The sequence below is a fragment of the Scyliorhinus torazame genome, chromosome 2, assembly GCF_047496885.1.
Source record: "Scyliorhinus torazame isolate Kashiwa2021f chromosome 2, sScyTor2.1, whole genome shotgun sequence".
NCBI classification, from domain to species: Eukaryota; Metazoa; Chordata; class Chondrichthyes; order Carcharhiniformes; family Scyliorhinidae; genus Scyliorhinus; species Scyliorhinus torazame.
Window position 1 is genome coordinate 62,090,918 of NC_092708.1, and position 23,796 is coordinate 62,114,713.

The 23,796-nt window shown below is 45.6% G+C and overlaps 1 protein-coding gene across 1 annotated transcript in view; it reads left to right on the forward strand.

Annotated features, from left to right (window-relative positions):
- The window catches only part of LOC140406652 (low-density lipoprotein receptor-related protein 1-like), a 1,475,832-nt gene that overhangs the window by 538,921 nt on the left and 913,115 nt on the right, over nucleotides 1-23,796 (forward strand). The window contains exons 22-23 of the mRNA XM_072494659.1: nucleotides 13,299-13,430; nucleotides 15,677-15,904. Coding sequence (XP_072350760.1) covers nucleotides 13,299-13,430; nucleotides 15,677-15,904 — 360 coding nt within the window. The remainder of the gene's footprint in view (nucleotides 1-13,298; nucleotides 13,431-15,676; nucleotides 15,905-23,796) is intronic.

The window sequence follows — 23,796 nt, forward strand, 5'->3', positions numbered from 1 at the left end:
GTGGCCATCCTGTTGGGGAAGTGGGGTGATCGGACTCCGGGGAGGGTCTGCACGATGGCCAGGCCCACGATCGGGGGCTACCAATCGGCGGGCGTGTGCGATCTGGAGGGGGCCCTACCTCCTTCCGCGCGGACCTGCTGTGTCGCTACGTCATGTTGCATGGTGCAGAAACGGCCACAACGCGCATGTGCCAACGCGGAAACGGCCACCACGCGCATGCGCGGACCTGCACCGCCAGTACAGGGCCACGTATCGGTGCCGGAGCAGCGCATAGCACCCTGTGGCCCACTGAATCGCTGGGCCAAGATGCCCATTGACGCCGGCGTGAAACACTCTGGTTTTTATGCCGGCATCAACCCTTGGCCGGTTGTTTGCAGAATCCCGGCCCAAGTTTGTCGAATTGACACCACAACTGCTTAGACATTACACAATGCCAAACTCAGTGAACATGGAATAGGGAAAATGATCCACAACTTTGATGTATTAGCTTAACTGTTAAATTAAATTTTTCCTTTCACTACAAAACTTCACAAGGTGAGCTGTTTTTGGAGAAGCTTCGGAATCTGTTTTCCCTTTCCCATTGCTGCAGAGAGAGGCATTAGCTAATGAATTGCTGCTGTGTGCCTAATTTCATTATTTTCTCAACAAGTTGGGATCTGAATTCGCCAGTAGACCATTGGGTAGCCAAACTGTCTAACGTACGACGATTTTTCTTTTCCCATTACAGCAAATTATTCTTATTTGTCTCTATTAATGTTGTGTGCCACTTCAAGAGCAGAATTGTATCTAAAGAGTCACTTAAGATCTAGTTGTAGACCTGTTTAGCAATATTTCAGGGGGTTTCCAACAAAATTAGTATTTTTTTCTCATGAAAACAATATACTACTACTGATCCGAATTGAAGTGAGGCATTTACAATCCAGTTAAATACACCAACAGAAGTGACAATTGTGTTGAGTGCGACTGATTAACATTCAAGTGCAGGTATAGACTCTTAAACTGGTTGGAGCATAATTATTTACTAAATTTCAGAGGGTCATAAAGTTACGTTTTGCATGTAGTTGATTCCCGGGAAATGAAATCTTTGGTTTGTGACTCACGAGCACTAATCATTTCACAATGTATCATTATTAATTGTCTTTCACACAACATACCTTTTCTCTACTTAACCAAGTATGGTAACAAGCTGTGACACATTGGGCTGGATTCTCCTTCGGCGGGATCCTCCGCTTCGCTGGCAGCGCACTCATGCCCACGAATTTCCCGACGGCGTGGGTGTGCCCACAATGGACAACCCCATTGGACGGCTGCCGGGTCGGAGGATCCCGCTGTCAGCAGGGGCAGGGTGCACTAGAAAATGGGTGCGGCGGGATGGAGAATCCCGCCCATAGACTTCCAATCCTAATTCAATGTGCAATGCATTCATTGTATTCATGTATGCTCAATGAACATACAAGGTTTCAGCTCATTGTAGTGCAAAGTGAAGCGATGAGGCAAGTGTTACATCAAAATGATTATTTATTTATTTAACAAAGAAGAACTTTACATACAGAATGCTACAACTCCAACATAGGTCTAATTCCCTCCAATCCCAAGCTTATTCTGACGATACCTCAACAGCGAGGTTCCCTGCAGTTACGTGGCCCGCGAAGAATCACCCCTTCAAGAGGTCATGCTACCACACTCCTCTCTCCTTAATTTATCTTACAAATCCCTACAATACCAACAGTGAAACCATTGTTTATAATTATATACAGTAAAATAAGCTTACAGTAAGGGAGTTCAAAGCTAGTTCATGAGGTAAGTCTATCAGGTGACTTTCTAACTCTCGTCGAGCGCCTGAACTTGACAACTGGCTTCTCCAAACTTGAAACAGCAGGGGTGGATACGTTTATAGATTCCGAAGGAGGGGCAGTACTGACTACCTCATCAGTTCTATCTGTGGCCCACATTATTCCTATTGAGATGATCTTGGTTCTAATACCACCGACTCTGCAAGAGATACACTGGTAACCTGGACTGGGTCCACATCCCCAGTTGAGGAGGATACAGTTTCTCGCCTTCTCAAATTATTTACATGTTTTCTTGTTTTGCAACCATGTAGGCCGACAACATGAGACATTGACCCAGTCCTGGCAACAACCCTCCCAGGTATCCACTCTGGTCCCCTCCAAAGTTTTGCACGTAAATTATATCTTCAGTTTGAAACAACCTGTCCCCCATGGCCGTATCATGATAGCCTTCCTGTGAGGCTTGCTTAGCCTCTACCCTCCCTGGCAAATTTGGCAAAACGAGGACAAACCTGTGGGCACGTGTCCTGAGGCACGTGCCCATTAACAACTCAGCAGGAGTAACCCCAGTGGTGAAATGCGGGGTCATATTGTACAAGAGCAAAGAATCCACAGAACAAAGCAGCAGTGGTCAGTTAGACTGTTTTATCATTGATGCTTTAAAAGTCTGGACCGCACTTCCAGCCAGTCTGTGTGAAGCAAGGTGGCAGGGGGCTGCCCTTACATACTGGATCTCATTGGACTTAATGAAGAGTTGAAACGCTTCAGCTGTGAAGGCGGTACCACTGTCTGAGATGATCACCTTTATTCAGCCATGTATGGCAAAGATTTGGCGTAGATTGTCCACCGTGGCTGCCGCAGTTGTCAAACGTATTAGCTGGACTCCAAACATTTTGAGTGATTGTCTACAACAATTAAAAACATAATTCCCAAAAAAGGCCCGCCAAATCGATGTGGAGCCTCGTCCACAGTCGCCCCGGCAACTCCCACGGGTGCAATCTTCCTGTAGGAGGAAAGGGTGTGCTGAGTCTGACAATTCTCGCAATGCTTGACTATACTTTCGATCTCCTTGTCAATCCCTGGCCACCAAACATAACTCTTGGCCAGCATCATCATCTTGGAATGGCCAGGATGTCTGCTGTGTAATTTTTCAAAAAGAGCTGTCGCCCTGGGGGTGGCAGTTACACTCTGCAACCCTACCGCAGAACCCTGTCCTCACAAATGATTTATTCCCTGCGTTGCATATAGGGTCTTATCAATAGGGACTTATCACGATGCCAGCCAGTGAGAACCATCCTTTCTACCGTTGACAACACCGGCCTTCTGTTGGTCCAAGTCTTAATATGAGTGGACAAAATAGGTAGGATGTCGAGAAAATTCAGAGCCAGGATGATCTCCTGTTAAGTGGGCAGTTCAGATATTGTCTGTGGAAGTGGAAGCCTGCTCAAAGCATCAGCATTTGGAAACCAGGTCTGTGCTAAAAGGTATAAGAATACATGGGCAACAGTAATGCCCATCTTTGTACTCTGGCCAATGCTATTTGCGGGATTGGTTTATCTTCACAAAAAAAGCCAAGTAATGGTTTATGGTCCCAGGTGATGGCGAAATGCCAGACAAAAACATTTACAGCATAAATGACTGCCAGACCTCCTTTGTCTATCTGGGAATATTTCCGTACAGCACCCAACAATGTTCTGGACGTGAAGGGGACAGGCCTTTCCATGCCATCTTCCACCTTGTGTGAGAGTACTACACGATTGTCTTAAGGTGATGCATCACATGTGACTATTATGGTTTTGTCTGGGCTAAAATGGACCAGTAAGGCTGGTGACTGCAGGATCTGTTTGACCTCTGGGAATCTTCCCACATCCAGCATTGGTGCTTCTTCAGCAATTGATGCAGGGATGCCAAAATGGTAAGCAGATTGGGTAAAATGTGGACATAATAACTGACCATCCCGAAAAAGGACTTCGGCCAGGAGATACAGAAGTCTGCGTACACGCACGAGCAGACTCAAAAACAGCTTCTTCCCCGCTGTTACCAGACTCCTAAATGACCCTCTTATGGACTGACTTCATTAACACTACACCCTGTATGCTTCATCCGATGTCGGTGCTTATGTAATTACATTGTATACCTTGTGTTGCCCTATTAGGTATTTTCTTTTATTCCTTTTTCTTCCCATGTACGTAATGATCTGTTGAGCTGCTTGCAGAAAAATGCTTTTCACTGCACCTCGGTACACGTGACAATAAACAAATCCAATCCAATCTAATTCTGTAAGGGTCCTTCCTGTTTATTCCCTTTTTATTCCCTTATTTCCCCTTTCTTTTATTTTAGCCTTTACATTTTTGATCCATAGATGATTAAGGCTTGATTGAGACAAGCAGCCTGTGTCTTTAATTCAAGCTAAATAATCCAGAATTAGGAGAGACCACTGTGCTAGTCTGTGCTGGTTTAAAATGTAGTTGTGGACTGGCCAGCACCAATAAGAAAGATGGGCTGGGACTCGATTTGATTGATTAGGCTGTTGGTCAATGAATTGGTCCAAAATGATGTGCTCTGCCTGGTAACAGACGGTGATTGGATTTTATCCCACTGAAATGGTTCTCAGAGATCTGAAGGTTTAAACTTCGATGCCGGCAGCATAAAGGCAAACGTTCCAGCTAATTTTCTCCAAAAGAGGTCCAGCTTACACTCTCCAGAGGTCTGCTGTGAGGGCTAGCTGTGGGTTTGGATTTATGAAACTACAAAGGTCTGAAGACAAACCATGAACTGAAAGCAAGGTTTGATGAGAAAGACTTAGTCTCTCTAGGAAATTTGTGAGTACAGTATTTTAAAACTACAGAAAAGACCAGTACAGGCTGCAAAACAAAGACTTTAACTGCAAGCTTACTGTGTCTGCTGCATTTTTAATTGTAGTTCTTGTTATAAATAGATACATTTACAAACCTGGGGCGTCATTCTCCGACCCCCCGCCGGGTCGGAGAATCGCCGGGGGCTGGCGTGAATCCCGCCCCCGCCGGTTGCCGAAGTCTCCGGCACCGGATAGTCGTCGGGGACGGGAATCGCGCCGCGCCAGTTGGCGGGCCCCCCCTCTCGATTCTCCGGCCCAGATGGACCGAAGGCCCGCCGATAAATTGCCTGTCCTGCCGGCGTGGATTAAACCACCTTTTGAACGGCGGGACAAGGCGGCGTGGATGGGCTCCGGGGTCCTGGGGGGGGGGGGGGGGGCGCGGGGCGATCTGGCCCCGGGGGGTGCCCACACGGTGGCCTGGCCCGCGATCGGGGCCCACCGATCCGCGGGCGGGCCTGTGCCGTGGGGGCACTCTTTCCCTTCTGCCTCCACCACGGACTCCACCATGGTGGAGGCGGAAGAGACTCCCTCCACTGCGCATGCATGGGAAACTGTCAGCGGCCGCTGACGCTCCCACGCATGCGCAGCCCAGGGATGTAATTTCCGCGCCAGTTGGCGGGGCAACAAAGGCCGTTTCCGCCAGCTGGCGGGGCAGCCTAGCGCCTCAATGTTGGGGCTCGGCCCCCAAAGATGCGGAGCATTCCACACCTTTGGGGCGGCGCGATGCCCATCTGATTGGCACCGTTTTGGGTGCCAGTCGGCGGACATCGCGCCGTTTCAGGAGAATTTCGCCCCTGGTGACTAATTATTGGCCAGCCAAAGGCCAAAGAATTCAGAGATTTTTCTCAGAATTATTGATTAATTCACTTATGTTATGACTGGAATGAGAGGGGCTGGAATTGACTGCGCACTAGCCCAGGGTGTCATTACAATTCCACGTATTCCTTGGTTCAGGTATCCTTTCTTGTGTCTTTATCTTATCTCTGAGTGGATGCAATCCCTTTGCATCAACTTGCAATCCTAAATATGTGACCTCATCCGCCAGAAAGGGGCACTTCTCTCACTTTGACTGGATACCGGCTTCCTTAAATCTCATGAGGCCTTCTTGCACATTTGCTCTGTGTTCCTCTATTGTTGCTACCATCACTAGGAACATTGTCCAGATACCCAGGAACCTTCGGAATCCCCTGCAAAAGAGTCTCCATTATGCACTCAAACATAGCACGGGCAGATGAAATGCCGAAAGACAATCTCATATATTGGAATAGGCCTTTGTGGATATTTATGGTGATAGCTTTCTTGACTGATCTTCCAACTCAAGCTGCTAGTGAATGAAATGAAAATCACTTGTTGTCACAAGTAGGCTTCAAATGAAGTTACTGTGAAAAGCCCCTGGTCGCCACATTCCGGCGCCTGTTCGGGGAGGCTGATATGGGAATTGAAACGTTCTGCTGGCCTGCCTTGGTCTGCTTTCAAAGCCAGTGATTTAACCCTGTGCTAAACCAGCCCCTTAAATCCAATTTAGTGCACTTGTTCACCATCATCTTGTAATCATAGCAGATTCGGACTCTGTGGTCTGGCTTTGACACTGGGACAATTGGTGCTGCCCATTCTGAAAACTGTACCGAGTAATTACCCCCAGATCTTCAGACACTTCAAAATCCACTTCAACATTTTTGTGTAGACCGTGAAGCACTGGTCCAGTGTGTAAAGATTTTGCCGTTGCCTCTGGATCTATGCAGATATTTGCTTTCACTCCTTTTATGCACCCTAAATCTCTCTGGTAAATCTTGTGGTATTTACGTAGAGATTCCTGGAAAACCTCATCTGTGATGTTGAATATTTCTTGCCAATTTAGCTTAATTTTTTTCAGCCAATCCCGTCCCATGAGGCTTGGCTTTGTCCCTTCACTACGATTAAAGGCAGCTGGAATGGCTTAATGAATCTTGGGATCAGCTAAAGTTTCTTGCAGAAAATGGTGATTTTTGAAAGATCTTTCGCTGAAGTGATTTTATTCCACTTTGAATTAAAATACTTGATGTATTAATTTCTGCTCCTTATACTTGTCTTTATTCTAAATCAAATTCTGCGGTGAGTGTGATCTCCATCACATCCCCCTCTTGATAGGCCTAAATTCTTATCAATTATTGAGTTGTTCTTACTCAAGTCTGTCCTCTCACCTACACAAATATTGACTTCCTCCTTCCCTGCCAAAGGAGACCCTTTCGTCGGAAGGAATAGTATAATTGCATTCATTCGGCAGACTATCTTGAAATTCATTCTCAGTTCCATTTTATAGTGGAAGGTAATGGCTTCCAAGGACATCCCCACATTCATTGAGGATTCCATGGACTCGACCCTTCAAACGTTGTTGGTCTATAAGGGGTAATGTTTCCATTTTCTGTAGGAATGATGGTAACATTTGCTTCCCTGCCCATTGTAGGAATTTTATTTCTATAGTTCTAATCAATGCATTTTTTGTTCAGTCTCTCGCTGTGATAGCAGCGGTGATTGCATCCCCTGAGGGATACCATTGACTACCTCACTGCTGGCCCAACCTGTTGTACACCTTGCTGCTTTGACATCACATCGATGAGTTTTGAAGAGCTCGAGAGGGGGAATCACATGGGGTGCCGCTAATAATATTAAAATGAATGGAAATTTATGGAAATGGGGCGGAAATTTTATGACACCACTGGCGATGGGTGAGGAAAATCGGGAAATGCAATCTCTCATTTCCCGATTCTCGCTGCCGATCCCGCGGACTGCCTCAAGATTCTGCCCACTGTTTATATGTTTCAAAATATCTGCTGTTCAGTACAGCGAATCCATATTAATAACAACAGTCATAACAAGGATGCATTAAAATGAAATGGTTGTTGAACTCTGGCCTGAGGTATTTTTTTACTCACATTTCATCCTTATTTTGGATCAATAAAATTCTTTTAGGCCAATAATGGCCACAATTGTTTATAGTTAACATGCCCCATAAATATTAAGCCTTTAAATTATATTCTGCACCAGAAAACACATCGAAAATGTATTTTAAAACAGGTCCTTTTCAGGAGCAATTTCTTTACTTTTTTTTTTCGGATGTACATTTCAACAAATTCTCAGTTAAAGCCACTATACAAATGCAAGATGCCGTTGGTGATATATGATGGTTGCAAATGATGCTGACCTCTACTTTGTTAGATGTGCACAGTAAGATGTCTTACAACACCAGGTTAAAGTCCAACAGGTTTGTTTTGAATCACTAGCTTTCGGAGCGCTGCTCCTTCCTCAGGTGAATGAAGAGGTATGTTCCAGAAACATATAGACAAATTCAAAGATGCCAGACAATGCTTGGAATGCGAGCATTAGCAGGTGATTAAATCTTTACAGATGCAGAGATGGGGTAACCCCAGGTTAAAGAGGTGCGAATTGTGTCAAGCCAGGACAGTTGGTAGGATTTCGCAGGCCAGATGGTGGGGGATGAATGTAATTGGACATGAATCCCAGGTCCCGGTTGAGGCCGCACTCACGTGTGCGGAACTTGGCTATAAGTTTCTGCTCAGCGATTCTGCGTTGTCGCGCGTCCTGAAGGCCGCCTTGGAGAACGCTTACCCGGAGTTCAGAGGCTGAATGCCCTTGACTGCTGAAGTGTTCCCCGACTGGAAGGGAACATTCCTGCCTGGTGATTGTTGCGTGATGTCCGTTCATTCGTTGTCGCAGCGTCTGCATGGTCTCGCCAATGTACCACTCTTCGGGACATCCTTTCCTGCAGCGTATGAGGTAGACAACGTTGGCTGAGTCACACGGGTATGTACCACGTACGTGGTACATGAGACCCCTTGTGAGAACCTCTCTGGCTACATCGAGGGCATCTTGAAACCCATCGTACAAGGTACGCCCAGCTTCTGTCGCGACACGACGGACTTCCTACAGAAACTCAGCACCCATGGACCAGTTGAACCAGGAACATTCCTCGTCACAATGGACGTCTCATCTCTCTACACCAGCATCCCCCATGGCGACGGCATTGCTGCAATAGCCTCAGTACTCCACACCGACAACTGCCAATCTCCAGACGCAATTCTGCAACTCATCCGCTTCATTCTGGATCACAATGTCTTCACCTTCGACAACAAGTTTTTCATCCAGACGCACAGAACAACCATGGGGACCAAATTCGCACCCCAATACACCAACATCTTCATACACAAGTATTAACAAGACCTACTAACCGCACAGGATCTTCAACCGACGTTATACACCAGATACATCGATGACATGTTTCTCCTTTGGACCCACGGCGAAGAATCACTGAAACGACTACACGATGACATCAATAAGTTCCATCCAACCATCAGACTCACCATGGACTACTCTCCAAAATCAGTTGCATTCTTGGACACACTCGTCTCCATCAAGGACGGTCACCTCAGCACTTCACTTTACCGCAAGCCCACGGATAACCTCACGATGCTCCACTTCTCCAGCTTCCACCCTAAACACATTAAAGAAGCCATCCCCCATGGACAAGCTCTCTGTATACACAGGATCTGCTCAGACGCGGAGGAGCGTAACAGACATCTACAGACGTTGAAAAATGCCCTCGTACAAACGGGATATGGCACTCGACTCATCGATCGACAGTTCCAACGTGCCACACCAAAAATCTGCACCGACCTCCTCAGAAGACAAACACGGGACACAACCAACAGAATACCCTTCGTCGTCCAGTACTTTCCCGGAGCGGAGAAACTACGACATCTTCTTCGCAGCCTTCAATACGTCATCGATGAAGATGAACATCTTGCCAAGGTCATCCCCACACCCCCACTACTTGCCTTCAAACAACCGCGCAACCTCAAACAAATCATTGTTTGCAGCAAACTACCCAGCCTTCAGAACAGTGACCACGACACCACACAACCCTGCCATGGCAATCTCTGCAAGACGTGCCAGATCATCGACATGGATACCATCATTACACGTGAGAACACCACCCACCAGGTACGCGGTACATACTCGTGCGACTCGACCAACGTTGTCTACCTCATACGCTGCAGGAAAGGATGTCCCGAAGCATGGTATATTGGTGAGACCATGAAGACACTGTGACAATGAATGAACGGACATCGCGCGATAATCACCAGGCAGGAATGTTCTCTTCCAGTCGGGGAACACTTCAGCAGTCAAGGGCATTCAGCCTCTGATCTTCGGGTACGGGTAAGCATTCTCCAAGGCAGCCTTCGGGACGTGTGACAACGCAGAATCGCCGAGCAGAAACTTATAGCCAAGTTCCGCACACATGAGTGCGGCCTCAACCGGTAATGCATTTTGGAAGGGCTAATGCAGGTAGGGAATATACAGTGAATGGTAGAACCCTCAAGAGTATTGAAAGTCAAAGAGATCTAGGAGTACAGGTCCACAGATCACTGAAAGGGGCTACACAGGTGGAGAAGGTAGTCAAGAAGGCATACGGCATGCTTGCCTTCATTGGCCGGGGCATTGAGTATAAGAATTGGCAAGTCATGTTGCAGCTGTATAGAACCTTAGTTAGGCCACACTTGGAGTATAGTGTTCAATTCTGGTCGCCACACTACCAGAAGGATGTGGAGGCTTTAGAGAGGGTGCAGAAGAGATTTACCAGAATGTTGCCTGGTATGGAGGGCATAAGCTATGAGGAGCGATTGAATAAACTCGGTTTGTTCTCACTGGAACGAAGGAGGTTGAGGGGCGACCTGATAGAGGTATACAAAATTATGAGGGGCATAGACAGAGTGGATAGTCAGAGGCTTTTCCCCAGGGTAGAGGGGTCAATTACTAGGGGGCATAGGTTTAAGGTGAGAGGGGCAAAGTTTAGAGTAGATGTACGAGGCAAGTTTTTTACGCAGAGGGTAGTGGGTGCCTGGAACTCACTACCGGAGGAGGTAGTGGAGGCAGGGACGATAGGGACATTTAAGGGGCATCTTGACAAATATATGAATAGGATGGGAATAGAAGGATACGGACCCAGGAAGTGTAGAAGATTGTAGTTTAGTCGGGCAGTATGGTCGGCACGGGCTTGGAGGGCCGAAGGGCCTGTTCCTGTGCTGTACATTTCTTTGTTCTTTTGTTCTTTGGGACCTGGGATTCATGTCGCATTACATTCATCCCCCACCATCTGGCCTGCAAAATCCTACCAACTGTCCTGGCTTGACACAATTCACACCTCTTAAACCTGGGGTTACCCCTATCTCTGGATCTGTAAAGATTTAACCACCTGCTAATGCTCGCATTCCAAGCATTGTCTGGCATCTTTGAATTTGTCTATATATATGTTTCTGGAACATACCTCTTCATTCACCTGAGGAAGAAGCAGCCCTCTGAAAGCTAGTGATTCAAAACAAACCTGTTGGACTTTAACGTGGTGTTGTAAGACATCTTACTGTGCTCACCCCAGTCCAACGCCGGCATCTCCACATCATTGTTTGATGAGGGCTGTGCAATTAGCAGGATCTAGCTGAAGCCAGATGAAAATGTAAATAGATTGCACAGTTGTAACTCTCAAATGTTTACTTATTTTTAAAAACAAAACTCTCAAATAAATTGTGCTTCAAATGCATTCATTGAAGAACAGTGTACTCTAACAATATACTTTAAAAGTATACAATGTAAGTCACAATGTAAGTATACAATGCAAGTCACAGTAGCTTTGGGTTTTTGCTGTAATGCCATTAATTCTATTAGCAACCAGAGACCATGACCGAAAATGTGGACTGTGTATTTAACTGAAATTGAATTGCTGTGCACTGTTTAAAAATGCAGAAACAGATTATATTAGCAGCGAGTACTTAATCATCTTTTCAAGGATCTTTCGCAAATATTTCATCATAAAGGGGAACCTAACCTTCAGAGTCCTGCTGCAAAATTGTCAAAACTTTTGCATTGAAGATAATGTATAATATTATTTATTTGGAGAATGTTTCTGAAATGGCTCAACTGTGTATCAAAGTTATACCTTACAGGCATTCTTTTTCCAAAGATATTCTATTTTTAAATAATGCAGAGCACACTTAAAAAATAACTCTGACCATTGCGCTCTGCCCGAGGTAGGTCCCAATTCAAGTCACACATATGAGATTCCTGAACCATTGAGAGTAGCTGAAGTGGTTTTCTTTTGCCTTTTTCATTGTCTTATCTTTGGAGTAGCTTCTTCTGCATAGTCTTCAAACAAGGCAAAATAGATCCTTTACAATGAGGTGGGTGAGTACCTCCAGCCCACAAATGCTAATATCTCCCCTTGCCTTCCCAGCATCAAATTCATACCGAGAGCCAGCACTTTCGGCTGGTATTTTTTTGGCTCTTCCCACTGGTTGGACCTTCTGGTCCCGCTGAAGGTAAACTCAGCGGCGGGATGGGCGAGCCACGTAAATGATGCGACCGCCGGCCAATGCTGTGCTGCCTTGACTGGTGGAAAACACGCCTCGGGGATAAGGGGGTGGGGGCGGCTAGAAAATCCCGCTGTTTGTCTCTGCTGATCAGTTTCATAAGGGGTGGGACTCAAATCCAATCTTTCTGATCAGAGGCAGATGTATTGGACTGGATTTTCATCCTGGAGGTGGGTAGCGGGAGTCGGGATGTTTCCCAGTGGTGCACCCAAATTTTGACAGATCAATCAAAGATCCATTGATTTTAGGCGTGGCTGGAAAATCCAGGCAATGAATGAGGTGTAAAACCCAAGACATTCCTGATCCTCAAATGGACATAAAACCCGATGGCACTATTTCGACCAGCATCTCTAAAGCACTTTTGTGCTCAATTTTACATTGCCATTTTGGGGAACTTACTAAATGGATTTCTGAAATTGTGACAGCATCTACATGTCAAAATTTGCCGTAATGCACTTTGAGAGTCCTGAGTACAATATAGGCACTAAAATACATCCAACTGCCAATTTCTTTTTGTTAGCTCCGTAAATTAAATTTTAATTAGTTTTGCTTGCTGGTCGTGTTTAGCATGAGGACTGCACAAAGAAATGATTGCTACAATGCTCACTGGAGACATGCTGGAAAATCTGATGAATTCCACCAGTTCAACTATAAAAATTTGTTTCCTGAAGAATATGCAAATTACTGTCATAATGACACTAAATGACGAACAAACCTAACACACCTTGCATTTCAAGTACTGGACACTTTACGACATGCTGACCACTTTAAGTATGCTCACTGCCTTCCTGTACTAAGAGTATCTTAATACCTAATCAATGCACTGTTTTGGCTTTAAACCTTCTAGTGAACAGTTTTACCAATGAAGCCAAGTATTTAGAAAATACCTATTTAAGAAATAAACAAGATTGCAAATCATGGGATGAAAGAGCAAGGTTAAATCTTTATTTGCCATTGAGTTAGTTTTGAAATTACTTTAATGGCTTTCAATTACAATATGGATTTTTTTAGGAACTGTGTATTAATGGGAGCTTTTCCTCTGCCATGTTTATCTTGTGAGGTTTTTGTGGCTTCAATTCAGCAGTGTCATCATTAATGCAATGTGTGTCTTATGTTTATCAGTCCCTCACAGTTTTTGGTGGAATACTTCAATTGTTATTTATGCTTGTGTGCTGAATAATTACTGTAACAGGAAAATCTGATAATGAATTGAAGTTGTGTTTATAATTACAGCACCAAATCCTTGTGAGTCTAATAATGGCAAAGGGCCATGTTCTCATTTGTGCCTGATTAATTACAATGGAACTGCTGCATGTACATGTCCTCATCTAATGAAACTGGCCCCCGATGAGAAGAACTGCTATGGTAAGCGCCTGGAAACCTGTCAAGTCAAAATAAAGCCTTTTAACTGATTTTCAATAACCACAAGCCTGCCTAATTCACATTGCAGGGGTTCATTCGAGATGCATATTTGTGCATAGTGCAGAACACCATCCATTAACTTCTGCATGGTAGGAAAGCTATTTTCAGAAGCTGATGATTTCAAGCCCCACTTCAGCACTTGAAGCCAAAGGGATAAAGTTTCTGCGGGAGTTTTTGGGTATTTTGAGTACAAGTTGCTCAAAATTGCTCAAATCAATGCAAAAGATCACATAATTTGAATTAGAACTGCGTCCAGTGCAAAGTGAGTTTCTGTGATATTTTGCACTGCTTCCCACTGGAAGGTGGTACCACTCACAAAACTGGTCCCACCACCAGATCAAATTAATCATTGTGTCAAGTTTCACCTAAGAGTGCCATTTGCAGGCCTTTGAGGAGACCCTTAAAAACGTGTTTTTGTCCCGGTGCAACAGCACTAATAAGCACGTAAAAACTTTGAAAATATGAAATGATGAATTTACTAGGAAACTGTGCGCTGTATACTGTGACATTATCATAAATGAAAAGAACTGCAAGGGTTAATGTAATGGCTAAATCAACCACTAGGGGTGCTAGATATACAACTATATAAGGCATCGATACTAAGCCTTGTGGGTGAGAGGTTGAGGAGAAAGCTAGAGTACAGATTGAAAGAAAGATAGTGTGAGTGAGAGCAGATCATAGTTAATGTAATAGTGTAGAGTTTAATAGTTGATGAGTGTAGATTATATGTTTATTATCGACTGTATTATATAGGATTAAGTGTCAAATCCAATTAAGTAGTGTTAATACATTTATAGCTTTGTTCAATTTTAAAGCTATTGATGTCTTTGGGAACACTATGCCAAACATCCTGAAATTAGCAATACAAAGAACACCACATACACCAGATGAAATTTGTAATTGGTTCTGTATGTCTTTTTTAATGACTTAAAATTGGGTTGATAGATTAGACACTGACATTTTCTGTGACATTTTCTGTGATAAACCTATTTTTAGCTACATGAATAAAATTGAACAAATTACCACTCTTAAGTATAATTCAAGAACCTTGCTCAAGCCAAGAAAAAAGGACAGTTTTAAATGCTGCCCTATTGCTCTGGTTCATGAATGAGAACTATACTAATATTTTGGTGGGAAACTGAATCATAACTGAATTTCAGAAAATTAGCCCATCCGTCAGCATAATTTGCAATTGGATTGCCAATTACACCCAAACTGAACCTGAACCCCATAACCTAGATTGGTTGGCATGGGACCGAGGAAGTGCTACAATGCTGGAGGTGCCATTTTGTAGATGATGGCCAGAATTTTCCGATCGCCCGGATTCACTTTTCCCACTGCCAGCGCACCCCTGCCAGTGGGTTTCGTGGCAGGGCGGGCTGGTTTCAATGGGAAATCCCATTTGACAAGCGGTGGGAATATAGAATCCCACTCCCAGCGAAAGGCGCGTCGTCGGGAAGCACATGGCTGGGGGATCGGAGAATCCCGCCCGATCTGTTAAGGTGATGACCTTGCCTGTCCAGTTCAATTCAAAAGATCCCATGCCATTATTTAAGAGTTCTCTTAGTACCCTAATCAACAATTAGCCCTCAATGACTACCACCAAAATAGATTCCTTTAGCAGTCGTTGCTGTTTTGCTGGACCTTGCTGTGTAAACATTGGCTGTCATGTTTGCACCAGTGACTACACATCAAAAAGACTTAATTGGCTGTGGAGTACATTGAATGTTTGAAGGGCATTAAAAGTCCAGTGAAATTTCAAAAATATTCTTTTTGAATGGATTTTAAATATTGTGGCCCGTAGCGAGTAGATCAGTTCTTTCCTTGAAGTTAATTAAACAGAAGTTCAAATATTTGTCTTTCAGGCTTGCATTAAAAAAGAGAAAAAATAGGTTGCGCTAACACAGCCTTAGAGCTGTTTTTAATATTATTTGGGATGGATGGGTTTCATGGTATATGCGGCTAATTGGTGATTAATTGAAAATAAGTGAAGATTTAGTAGATTTGTCAAAAAGATACAAAGATTTTCATTGTGCAAATTTCCCCTCAGAATTTTAATGTTTAGATATGTCTAATTGATTTAATAAGTAACACACTGCTCTCAAACTGACATAATGCTCAGTCATTATGCAGAATTAGTTGTATAATGCCATTGAAAAACATTGAGACTTTTTCATTATTTTGTGCAGAGCAAAAGGAATTTTTTATTTATTCAAGAAATTCAGAGATACGAGGAGTTGATGTTGATAATCCATACTACAATTACATAACACCATTTACTGATCCTGATGTCAGTCAAGTCAAAACAGTTGATTTTGATGCATTGGAGGAGCGAATTTACTGGTCTGATTTAAAGCCACGATTTATAAAACGTGCCTTCATAAATGGCACAGGAATAGAAACAGTGATCTCAGCAGGTAAGTAGAAATTAATGTAATAAAAGTTACATGTGGCACATGGCAATATGCTTTGCTTTTAGCCTTTATTATCTGTGGTTAATGTTGTGATATAGGCAATAGACAGATGCAATGGTGATGCAAACAACCTATTGACAGTATTAAAATGTATTTTGGTGCAGGTTCAATCAAATTTATGAAGAATTAGTGGATCTATATCAAGGCAGTGATGAGTGACAGTGGGGGAGTTGAGTGGGGTGGTGTGGTGGCAGGAATTGACAGCAATCAGGCACTCCTAAATTAGGAAAAACAAAATCAACCACGAATGATTGCTATTCAGTGAACCCCACAGGAAATGATGATGATGTGACCAAAATTGATTTGCATGATGGTAACGTGATTGAAACACCAAAGTTTATCTGCATCCGTGGAACTGCAAAGAGGCGAGGCATTTGGGAGAGGCACGAGGAGGGAAATGGTGGGGAAGCATTTCTGAGGAGAAAGATATTGGGATAGATGGAGACTTAACCAAATGAATTGGCAACAGTAAATAGGAGACTATCCTGTGACCGACAGAGGAAAAGACAAATTCTCATTTGCTTTTGCTCCATTTAAAGTCTTTGGGCAGGGTTTTCTGCCCGTTCCTGCCAGAGTAGTCTTCCGGTCCCGCTAACCCCCCCACCTCCCCAGCAGAACAGCCGACTGCAGAGGGTGCAAACAACAGGAAACCCATTGAAAGCAGCGGGACAGGAAGAACCCACAGCCAGCCAATGGTGGACTGCCTCCCCCTCCACCAAATACACCGATGGGAGCATGGAAAATCCTACCTTTTATTATCAATATTAATTTTGTTCAACAGGGTGAAATTTGGAAGAGGTCGGAATGCCCTTCTCTGAGGCAGATTAGGAGGGGGGGAGGGTGCATTTAATCTGGCAGGAGGGTAACCATTTAAGGGCCTCTGCTGGTATGCACGCAACAACGGGTGGGGCAATTGCCATGCTGGGAACACAAAAAGCAAATCCAGTTGTGTTTGTTTAGAGGCTTCTGGGTGAAAATGCTCGTTGTCAGACACTCAGTGCCTGATCAGAGGACCTGACATCAAGAAGCAGGGGGAGCCCACTAAGAGACATCCTTCCCTCCACCCCCACCCCTACTCTTTCTAGCAACCCCTCGGCACCCTCTACAGCGAACATCTCTTTGTGACCCCATCCCGTCTTCACTCACCTGCGGCCTGTGCGCTTGCTGATTGTGGACATATGATGGGTGCACGGCTGGAAACTATCACTGCTCCCCCAGTGATTTATTATTAATAATGGCCTGCTCAGGGGCTGATCTTGCCTCTGCCAGTATTTTACCCACAGCGAGGGAAGGCCCTTTCCATTTGGGGAGCCCAGCAGCTTTGGCTGCATGGTCTGATGTCCGGCAACAGCAGTGGAGAGCCTCCTTTATAGATCTCCTGGTCTTTGAAGACACCCCTCTCAAAGGTCATTCCCCCCCCCACCCCCCCACCCTGCCACCTTTAACCCTCCACCTAGGCCGCCTGAATCTGGCTCCTGCCTCATTCCCCACTCAAACCCACCTCTAAAATCTGGACAGCACGGTAGCATTGTGGATAGCACAATTGCTTCACAGCTCCAGGGTCCCAGATTCGATTCCGGCTTGGGTCACTGTCTGTGCGGAGTCTGCACATCCTCCCCGTGTGTGCGTGGGTTTCCTCCGGGTGCTCCGGTTTCCTCCCACAGTCCAAAGATGTGCAGTTTAGGTGGATTGGCCATGATAAATTGCCCTTAATATCCAAAATTGCCCTTTGTGTTAGGTGGGGTTACTGGGTTATGGAGATAGGGTGGAGGTGTTGACCTTGGGTAGGGTGCAGACTCGATGGGCTGAATGGCCTCCTTCTGCACTGTAAATTCTATGTAAAACCCGTAATGCAAGGGGTGGGGCTGCCTGAGGTCCCAGCAGTGGCCAGCAATCTGATTGGCAATTGGGGGACTATAGAGCTGCTGACCAATGCAATTAGCTGGCAGCTTTCTAAGGCGGAATATCATCCTGTGATAGGGATGAAAGTCCAGCCTTAAAATAATTAATGCTACACCCAACATAAAATCCAGCTCATTAATAATATTCCATGCCATTTCGCTGTTGTTACTTTTCCTTCAAAATTCTCATTGCTTTTAGTTCTGCTTACGAATCTGGTTTAGAACATAGAACATAGAACCATACAGCACAATACAGGCCCTTCGGCCCACGATGTTGTCTCAAGCTAGTCTGAAACTAAGATCAAATCAACCTATTCCCAATCATTCTAGTGCACTCCATATGCCTATCCAATAACCGCTTGAAAGTTCCTAAAGTGTCCGACTCCACTACCATAGCTGGGAGTGTGTTCCACGCCCCAACCACTCTCTGAATAAAGAACCTACCTCTAACATCCCTCCTATATCTTCCACCATGAACCTTATAGTTATGCCGCCTTGTAACAGCTACATCCACCCGAGGAAAAAGTCGCTGAACGTCCACTCTATCTATCCCTCTCATCATCTCAATTAAGTCATCTCTCATCCTCCTTCACTCCAATGAGAAAAGCCCTAGCTCCCTCAACCTTTCCTCATAAGACCTACCCTCCAATCTAGGCAGCATCCTGGTAAATCTCCTTTGCATCCTTTCCAATGCTTCCACATCCTTCCTATATTGAGGTGACCAGAACTGCACACAATACTCCAAATGTGGTCTAACCAAGGTCGTGTACAGTTGCAGCATAACCTCACAGTTCTTAAACTCAATCCCCCTGTTAATAAATGCTAATACACTATAGGCTTTCTTCACGGCTCTATCCACTTGGGTGGCAACTTTCAGAGATCTATAAACATGAACTCCGAGATCTCTCTTCTTCTCCACATTCTTCAGAACTCTGCCATTAACCCTGTAATCCTCATTCAAATTTGTCCTACCAAAATGAATCACCTCACACTTATCAGGGTTAAACTCCATCTGCCAGTTTTCAGCCCAGCTCTGCATCCGATCAATGTCTCTTTGCCGCCTACAACAGCCATCCACATTATCCGTTACGCCACCATTCTTGGTGTCATAAGCAAATTTACTCACCCAAACTTCAACTCCATCATCCAAATCATTGATAAAAATCACAAATAGCAGAGGACCCAGCACTGATCCCTGTGGTACACTGCTGGTGAATGTGCTCCAGGATGAAAATTTACCATCTACCACCACCCTCTGTCTTCTATGTGATAGCTAGTTACTGATCCAATTGGCCAAATTTCCCTCTGTGCCATGCCTCCTTACTTTCTGCATGAGATGCCCGTGGGGCACCTTATCAAATGCCTTAATAAAATCCATGCATACGCCATCAACTGCTCTATCTTCATCTATGTACTTCGTTACCTCCTCAAAGAATACAATCAAACTTGTGAGGCAGGACTTACCCCTCACAAATCCCTGCTGACTATCCTGGATTAAGCTGTATCTTTCCAAATGATCATAAATCCTATTCCTCAGGACCCTTTCCAATAATTTACCTGTGACCGAAGTGAGACCAAACGGTCTATAATTCCCAGGGTTATACCTATTCACTTTCTTGAACAAGTGGACAACATTCGCCTCTCTCCAGTCTTCTGGCACTATTCCTGTGATATGCCATCAATGAACATATGACGAGTGGTGAACGTAACTGAGGCTTTAATAAACTAAGCAGAAAGCCTCCTGGCCTCGGATCCCGAACTGAAGCAGCGGCGGAGACTAACCACCTTTATAGCGAGCCGGGGGAGGGTGGGGGGGGGAGGCGGAGCCAGCAGGCAGTAGTTTACCACATTACATATAATACAGTGGCAGTTTACCACAATACACAGTTTATATACTACAGTGGTTCGGAACCAGCAGGGACAAGCCCAGGCATGTTACAGTACAACAGTACAATACAGTGGTTTACCACATTCACCCCTTGTTTTAAAAAAAAGTCTAACGGGGGTGAAGTGGACTTAAAGATCAAGTCTGTCGGTGGCCTTGACCTTCCGCCGTGATTGCCTCAGTCCCGGCTGTGGTGTGGGCACCGGTGTCGAGACCTGCGCGTCCTGGAGCGTGTCGTCCTCTTCTTCACCCAGTAGTTGGGTCAGTGGAGGGGGGGGGGCGGTGTGTGGGCGGGGGTGGTGGTGATGGTTGCTGGGGAACCTGCAGGTGCCAAATCCCGGAGGGAGACTGTGTCCTGTCGCCCATCATGATGTGCCACATAGGCATATAGGATTGGCATGGAGGAGCATGACCTTCTCGATGAGGGGATCTGCTTTATGGCTCCTCGCATGCTTCCGGAGGAGGACAGGCCCTGGGACTGTCAGCCAGGATGGGAGTGAGACCCCGGAGGTGGACTTCCTGGGGAAGGCAAACATACGCTTGTGAAGGGTCTCGTTGGTGGCAGTGCACAGGAGTGACTGGATGGAGTGGAGCGCATCGGAGAGGACCTCCTGCCAGCGGGAGATTGGGAGACTTCTAGACCGTAGGGCCAGGAGGACAGCCTTCCAGACCATCACGTTCTCTCTCTCCACCTGTCTGTTGCCCCGGGGGTTGTAGCTGGTCATCCTGCTGGAGGTGATGCCCTTGCTGAGCAGGAACTGACGCAACTCGTCGCTCATGAAGGAGGAACCCCGATCGCTATGGATGTAGGGGGGATCCCGAACAAGGTGAAGAGACTGTGCAGGGCCTTGATGACGGTGGCAGAGGTCATGTCAGGGCATGGGATGGAAAAGGGGAATCTTGAGTATTCGTCAACAATGTTGAGGAAGTACACGTTACGGTCAGTGGAGGGGAGGGGCCCTTTGAAATCGATGCTGAGGCGCTCAAAGGGGCGAGAGGCCTTTCCCAGGTGCGCTCTGTCTGGCCGATAGAAGAGCGGTTTGCACTCCGCGCAGACCTGGCAGTCCCTGGTCACGGTCCTGACCTCCTCAATGGAGTAAGGCAGGTTGCGAGCCTTGATAAAGTGAACAGAACGGGTGACCCCCGGGTGACACAAGTCATTGTGGAAGGCCCGGAGTCGGTCTACTTGTGCGCTGGCACATGTACCACGGGATAGGGCATTTGGGTCCCCAGGTCGATACAAGATATCGCAGTTGTAGGTGGAGAGCTCGACCCTCCACATCAGAATCTTGTCGTTCTTGATCTTGCCCCGCTGCGTATTGCTAAACATGAAGGCAACCGACCGTTGGTCAGTGAGGAGAGTGAATCGCCTGCCGGCCAGGCAATGCCTCCAATGTCGCACAGCTTCTACAATGGCTTGGGCTTCCTTTTCGATGGAGGAGTGGCGAATTTCTGAGGCATGGAGGATACGGGAGAAGAAAGCCACGGGCCTGCCCGTCTGGTTGAGGGTCGCGGCCAGAGCAAATTCTGACGCATCGCTCTCCACCTGGAACGGAATGGACTCGTCCACAGCGTGCATCGCGGCTTTGGCAATATCTGCCTTGATGCGGTTGAAGGCCAGGTGGGCCTCAGCCGTCAGGGGAAAAATGGTGGATTTAATAAATGAACGGGCCTTGTCTACATAATTGGGGACCCACTGGGCATAGTACGAGAAGAACCCCAGGCATCTCTTCCGGGCCTTGGGGCAGTGGGGGAGGGGGGTTGTGCGGAAAACTAATTTTTCCTTATTATAGGTGAGATTCAGGAGTTTAGCGGTGTGGAGGAAGTGCCGGAGGTTTTCGTCATGGTCCTGCTGGTCATGGCCTCAGATGGTGACATTATCTAAGTACGGGAACGTGGCCCGCAGTCTGTACTGGTCAACCATTCGGTCCATTTCTCGTTGGAAGACCGAGACCCCATTGGTGATGCCGAAGGGAACCCTGAGGGAAAGTCAGGGAACCAAGAGGTGAAGTAATCAGTGGGAAGCGTTGCTGCTTAGGAATACAAAAAAGCATGAAAAGACAAAACTCAGGAGAGATAACGATAGTCCCAATCCCACAAAATATGACACAGTGTATGGAAAGGCTCAGTAAACCAAGGTCCACCACACTAAGAAAACAAAAAGGGACGGTCAATAGAGAATTAAAGGTGCTATATTTAAATGCGCGCAGTGTACGGAACAAGGTAGATGAGCTTGTGGCCCAGGTTGTGACTGGCAGGTATGATGTGGTAGGCATCACAGAGACGTGGTTGCAGGGGGTTCAGGACTGGCATTTAAACATCCAGGGATTCACAACCTATCGAAAAGACAGAGAGGTGGGCAGAGGGGGCGGGGTTGCCTTGTTAATTAGGAATAAAATTAAATCAATAGCACTAAACGACATAGGGTCAGATGATGTGGAGTCTGTGTGGGTAGAGTTGAGGAACCGCAAAGGCAAAAAAACCATAATGGGAGTTATGTACAGGCCTCCTAACAGTGGTCAGGACCGGGGGCACAAAATGCACCACGAAATAGAAAGTGCATGTCAGAAAGGCAAGGTCACCGTGATCATGGGGGACTTCAATATGCAGGTGGACTGGGTAAATAATGCTGCCAGTGGACCCAAGGAAAGGGAATTCATTGAATGTTTACAGGAGGGCTTTTTGGAACAGCTTGTGATGGAGCCCACGAGGGAACAGGCCATTCTGGACTTAGTGTTCTGTAATGAGCCAGACTTGATTAAAGATCTTAATGTAAGGGAACACTTAGGAGGCAGTGATCATAATATGGTAGAATTCAATCTCCAATGTGAAAGAAAGAAGGTAGAATCAGATGTAAAGGTGTTACAGTTAAATAAAGGTAACTACAGGTGCATGAGGGAGGAACTGACGAAAATCGACTGGGAGCAGAGCCGAGTGGGAAAGACAGTAGAACAGCAATAGCAGGAGTTTCTGGGAGTAAGTGAGGACACAGTACAGAGGTTCATTCCAAAGAAAAGAAAGGTTATCAGAGGGGTGATTAGGCAGCCATGGCTGACAAAGGAAGTTAGGGAATGCATCAAAGCAAAAGAGAAAGCCTATAATGTGGCAAAGTGTAGTGGGAAGTCAGAAGATTGGGACGGCTACAAAAACAAACAGAGGATAACAAAGAGAGAAATAAGGAAAGAGAGGATCAAATATGAAGGTAGGCTAGCCAGTAACATTAGGAATGATAGTAAAAGTTTCTTTAAATACATTAAAAACAAACGGGAGGCAAAAGTAGACATTGTGCCACTCCAAAATGACGCTGGTAATCTAGTGATGGGAGACAAGGAAATAGCTGAGGAACTAAATAAGTACTTTGCGTCAGTCTTCACAGTAGAAGATATGAGTAATATCCCAACAATTCAGGAGAGTCAGGGGGCAGAGTTGAATATGGTAGCCATCACAAAGGAGAAAGTGCTAGAGAAACTAAGAGATCTAAAAATTGATCAATCTCCAGGCCCAGATGGGCTACATCCTAGAGTTCTCAGGGAGATAGCTGAAGAAATAGTGGAGGCGTTAGTTATGATCTTTCAAAAGTCACTGGAGTCAAGGAAAGACCCAGAGGATTGGAAAATCACTGTTGTAACCCCCCTGTTCAAGAAGGGAACAAGGAAAAAGATGGAAAATTATAGGCCAATTAGCCTAACCTCGGTTGTTGGCAAGATTCTAGAATCCATTGTTAAGGATGAGATTTCTAAATTCTTGGAAGTGCAGGGTCGGATTAGGACAAGTCAGCATGGATTTAGTAAGGGGAGGTCGTGCCTGACAAACCTGTTAGAGTTCTTTGAAGAGATAACAAATAGGTTAGACCAAGGCGAGCCAATGGATGTTATCTATCTTGACTTACAAAAGGCCTTTGATAAGGTGCCTCACGGGAGACTGCTGAGTAAAATAAGGGCCCATGGTATTCGAGGCAAGGTACTAACATGGATTGATGATTGGCTGTCAGGCAGAAGGCAGAGAGTTGGGATAAAAGGTTCTTTTTCGGAATGGCAAGTGGTGACGAG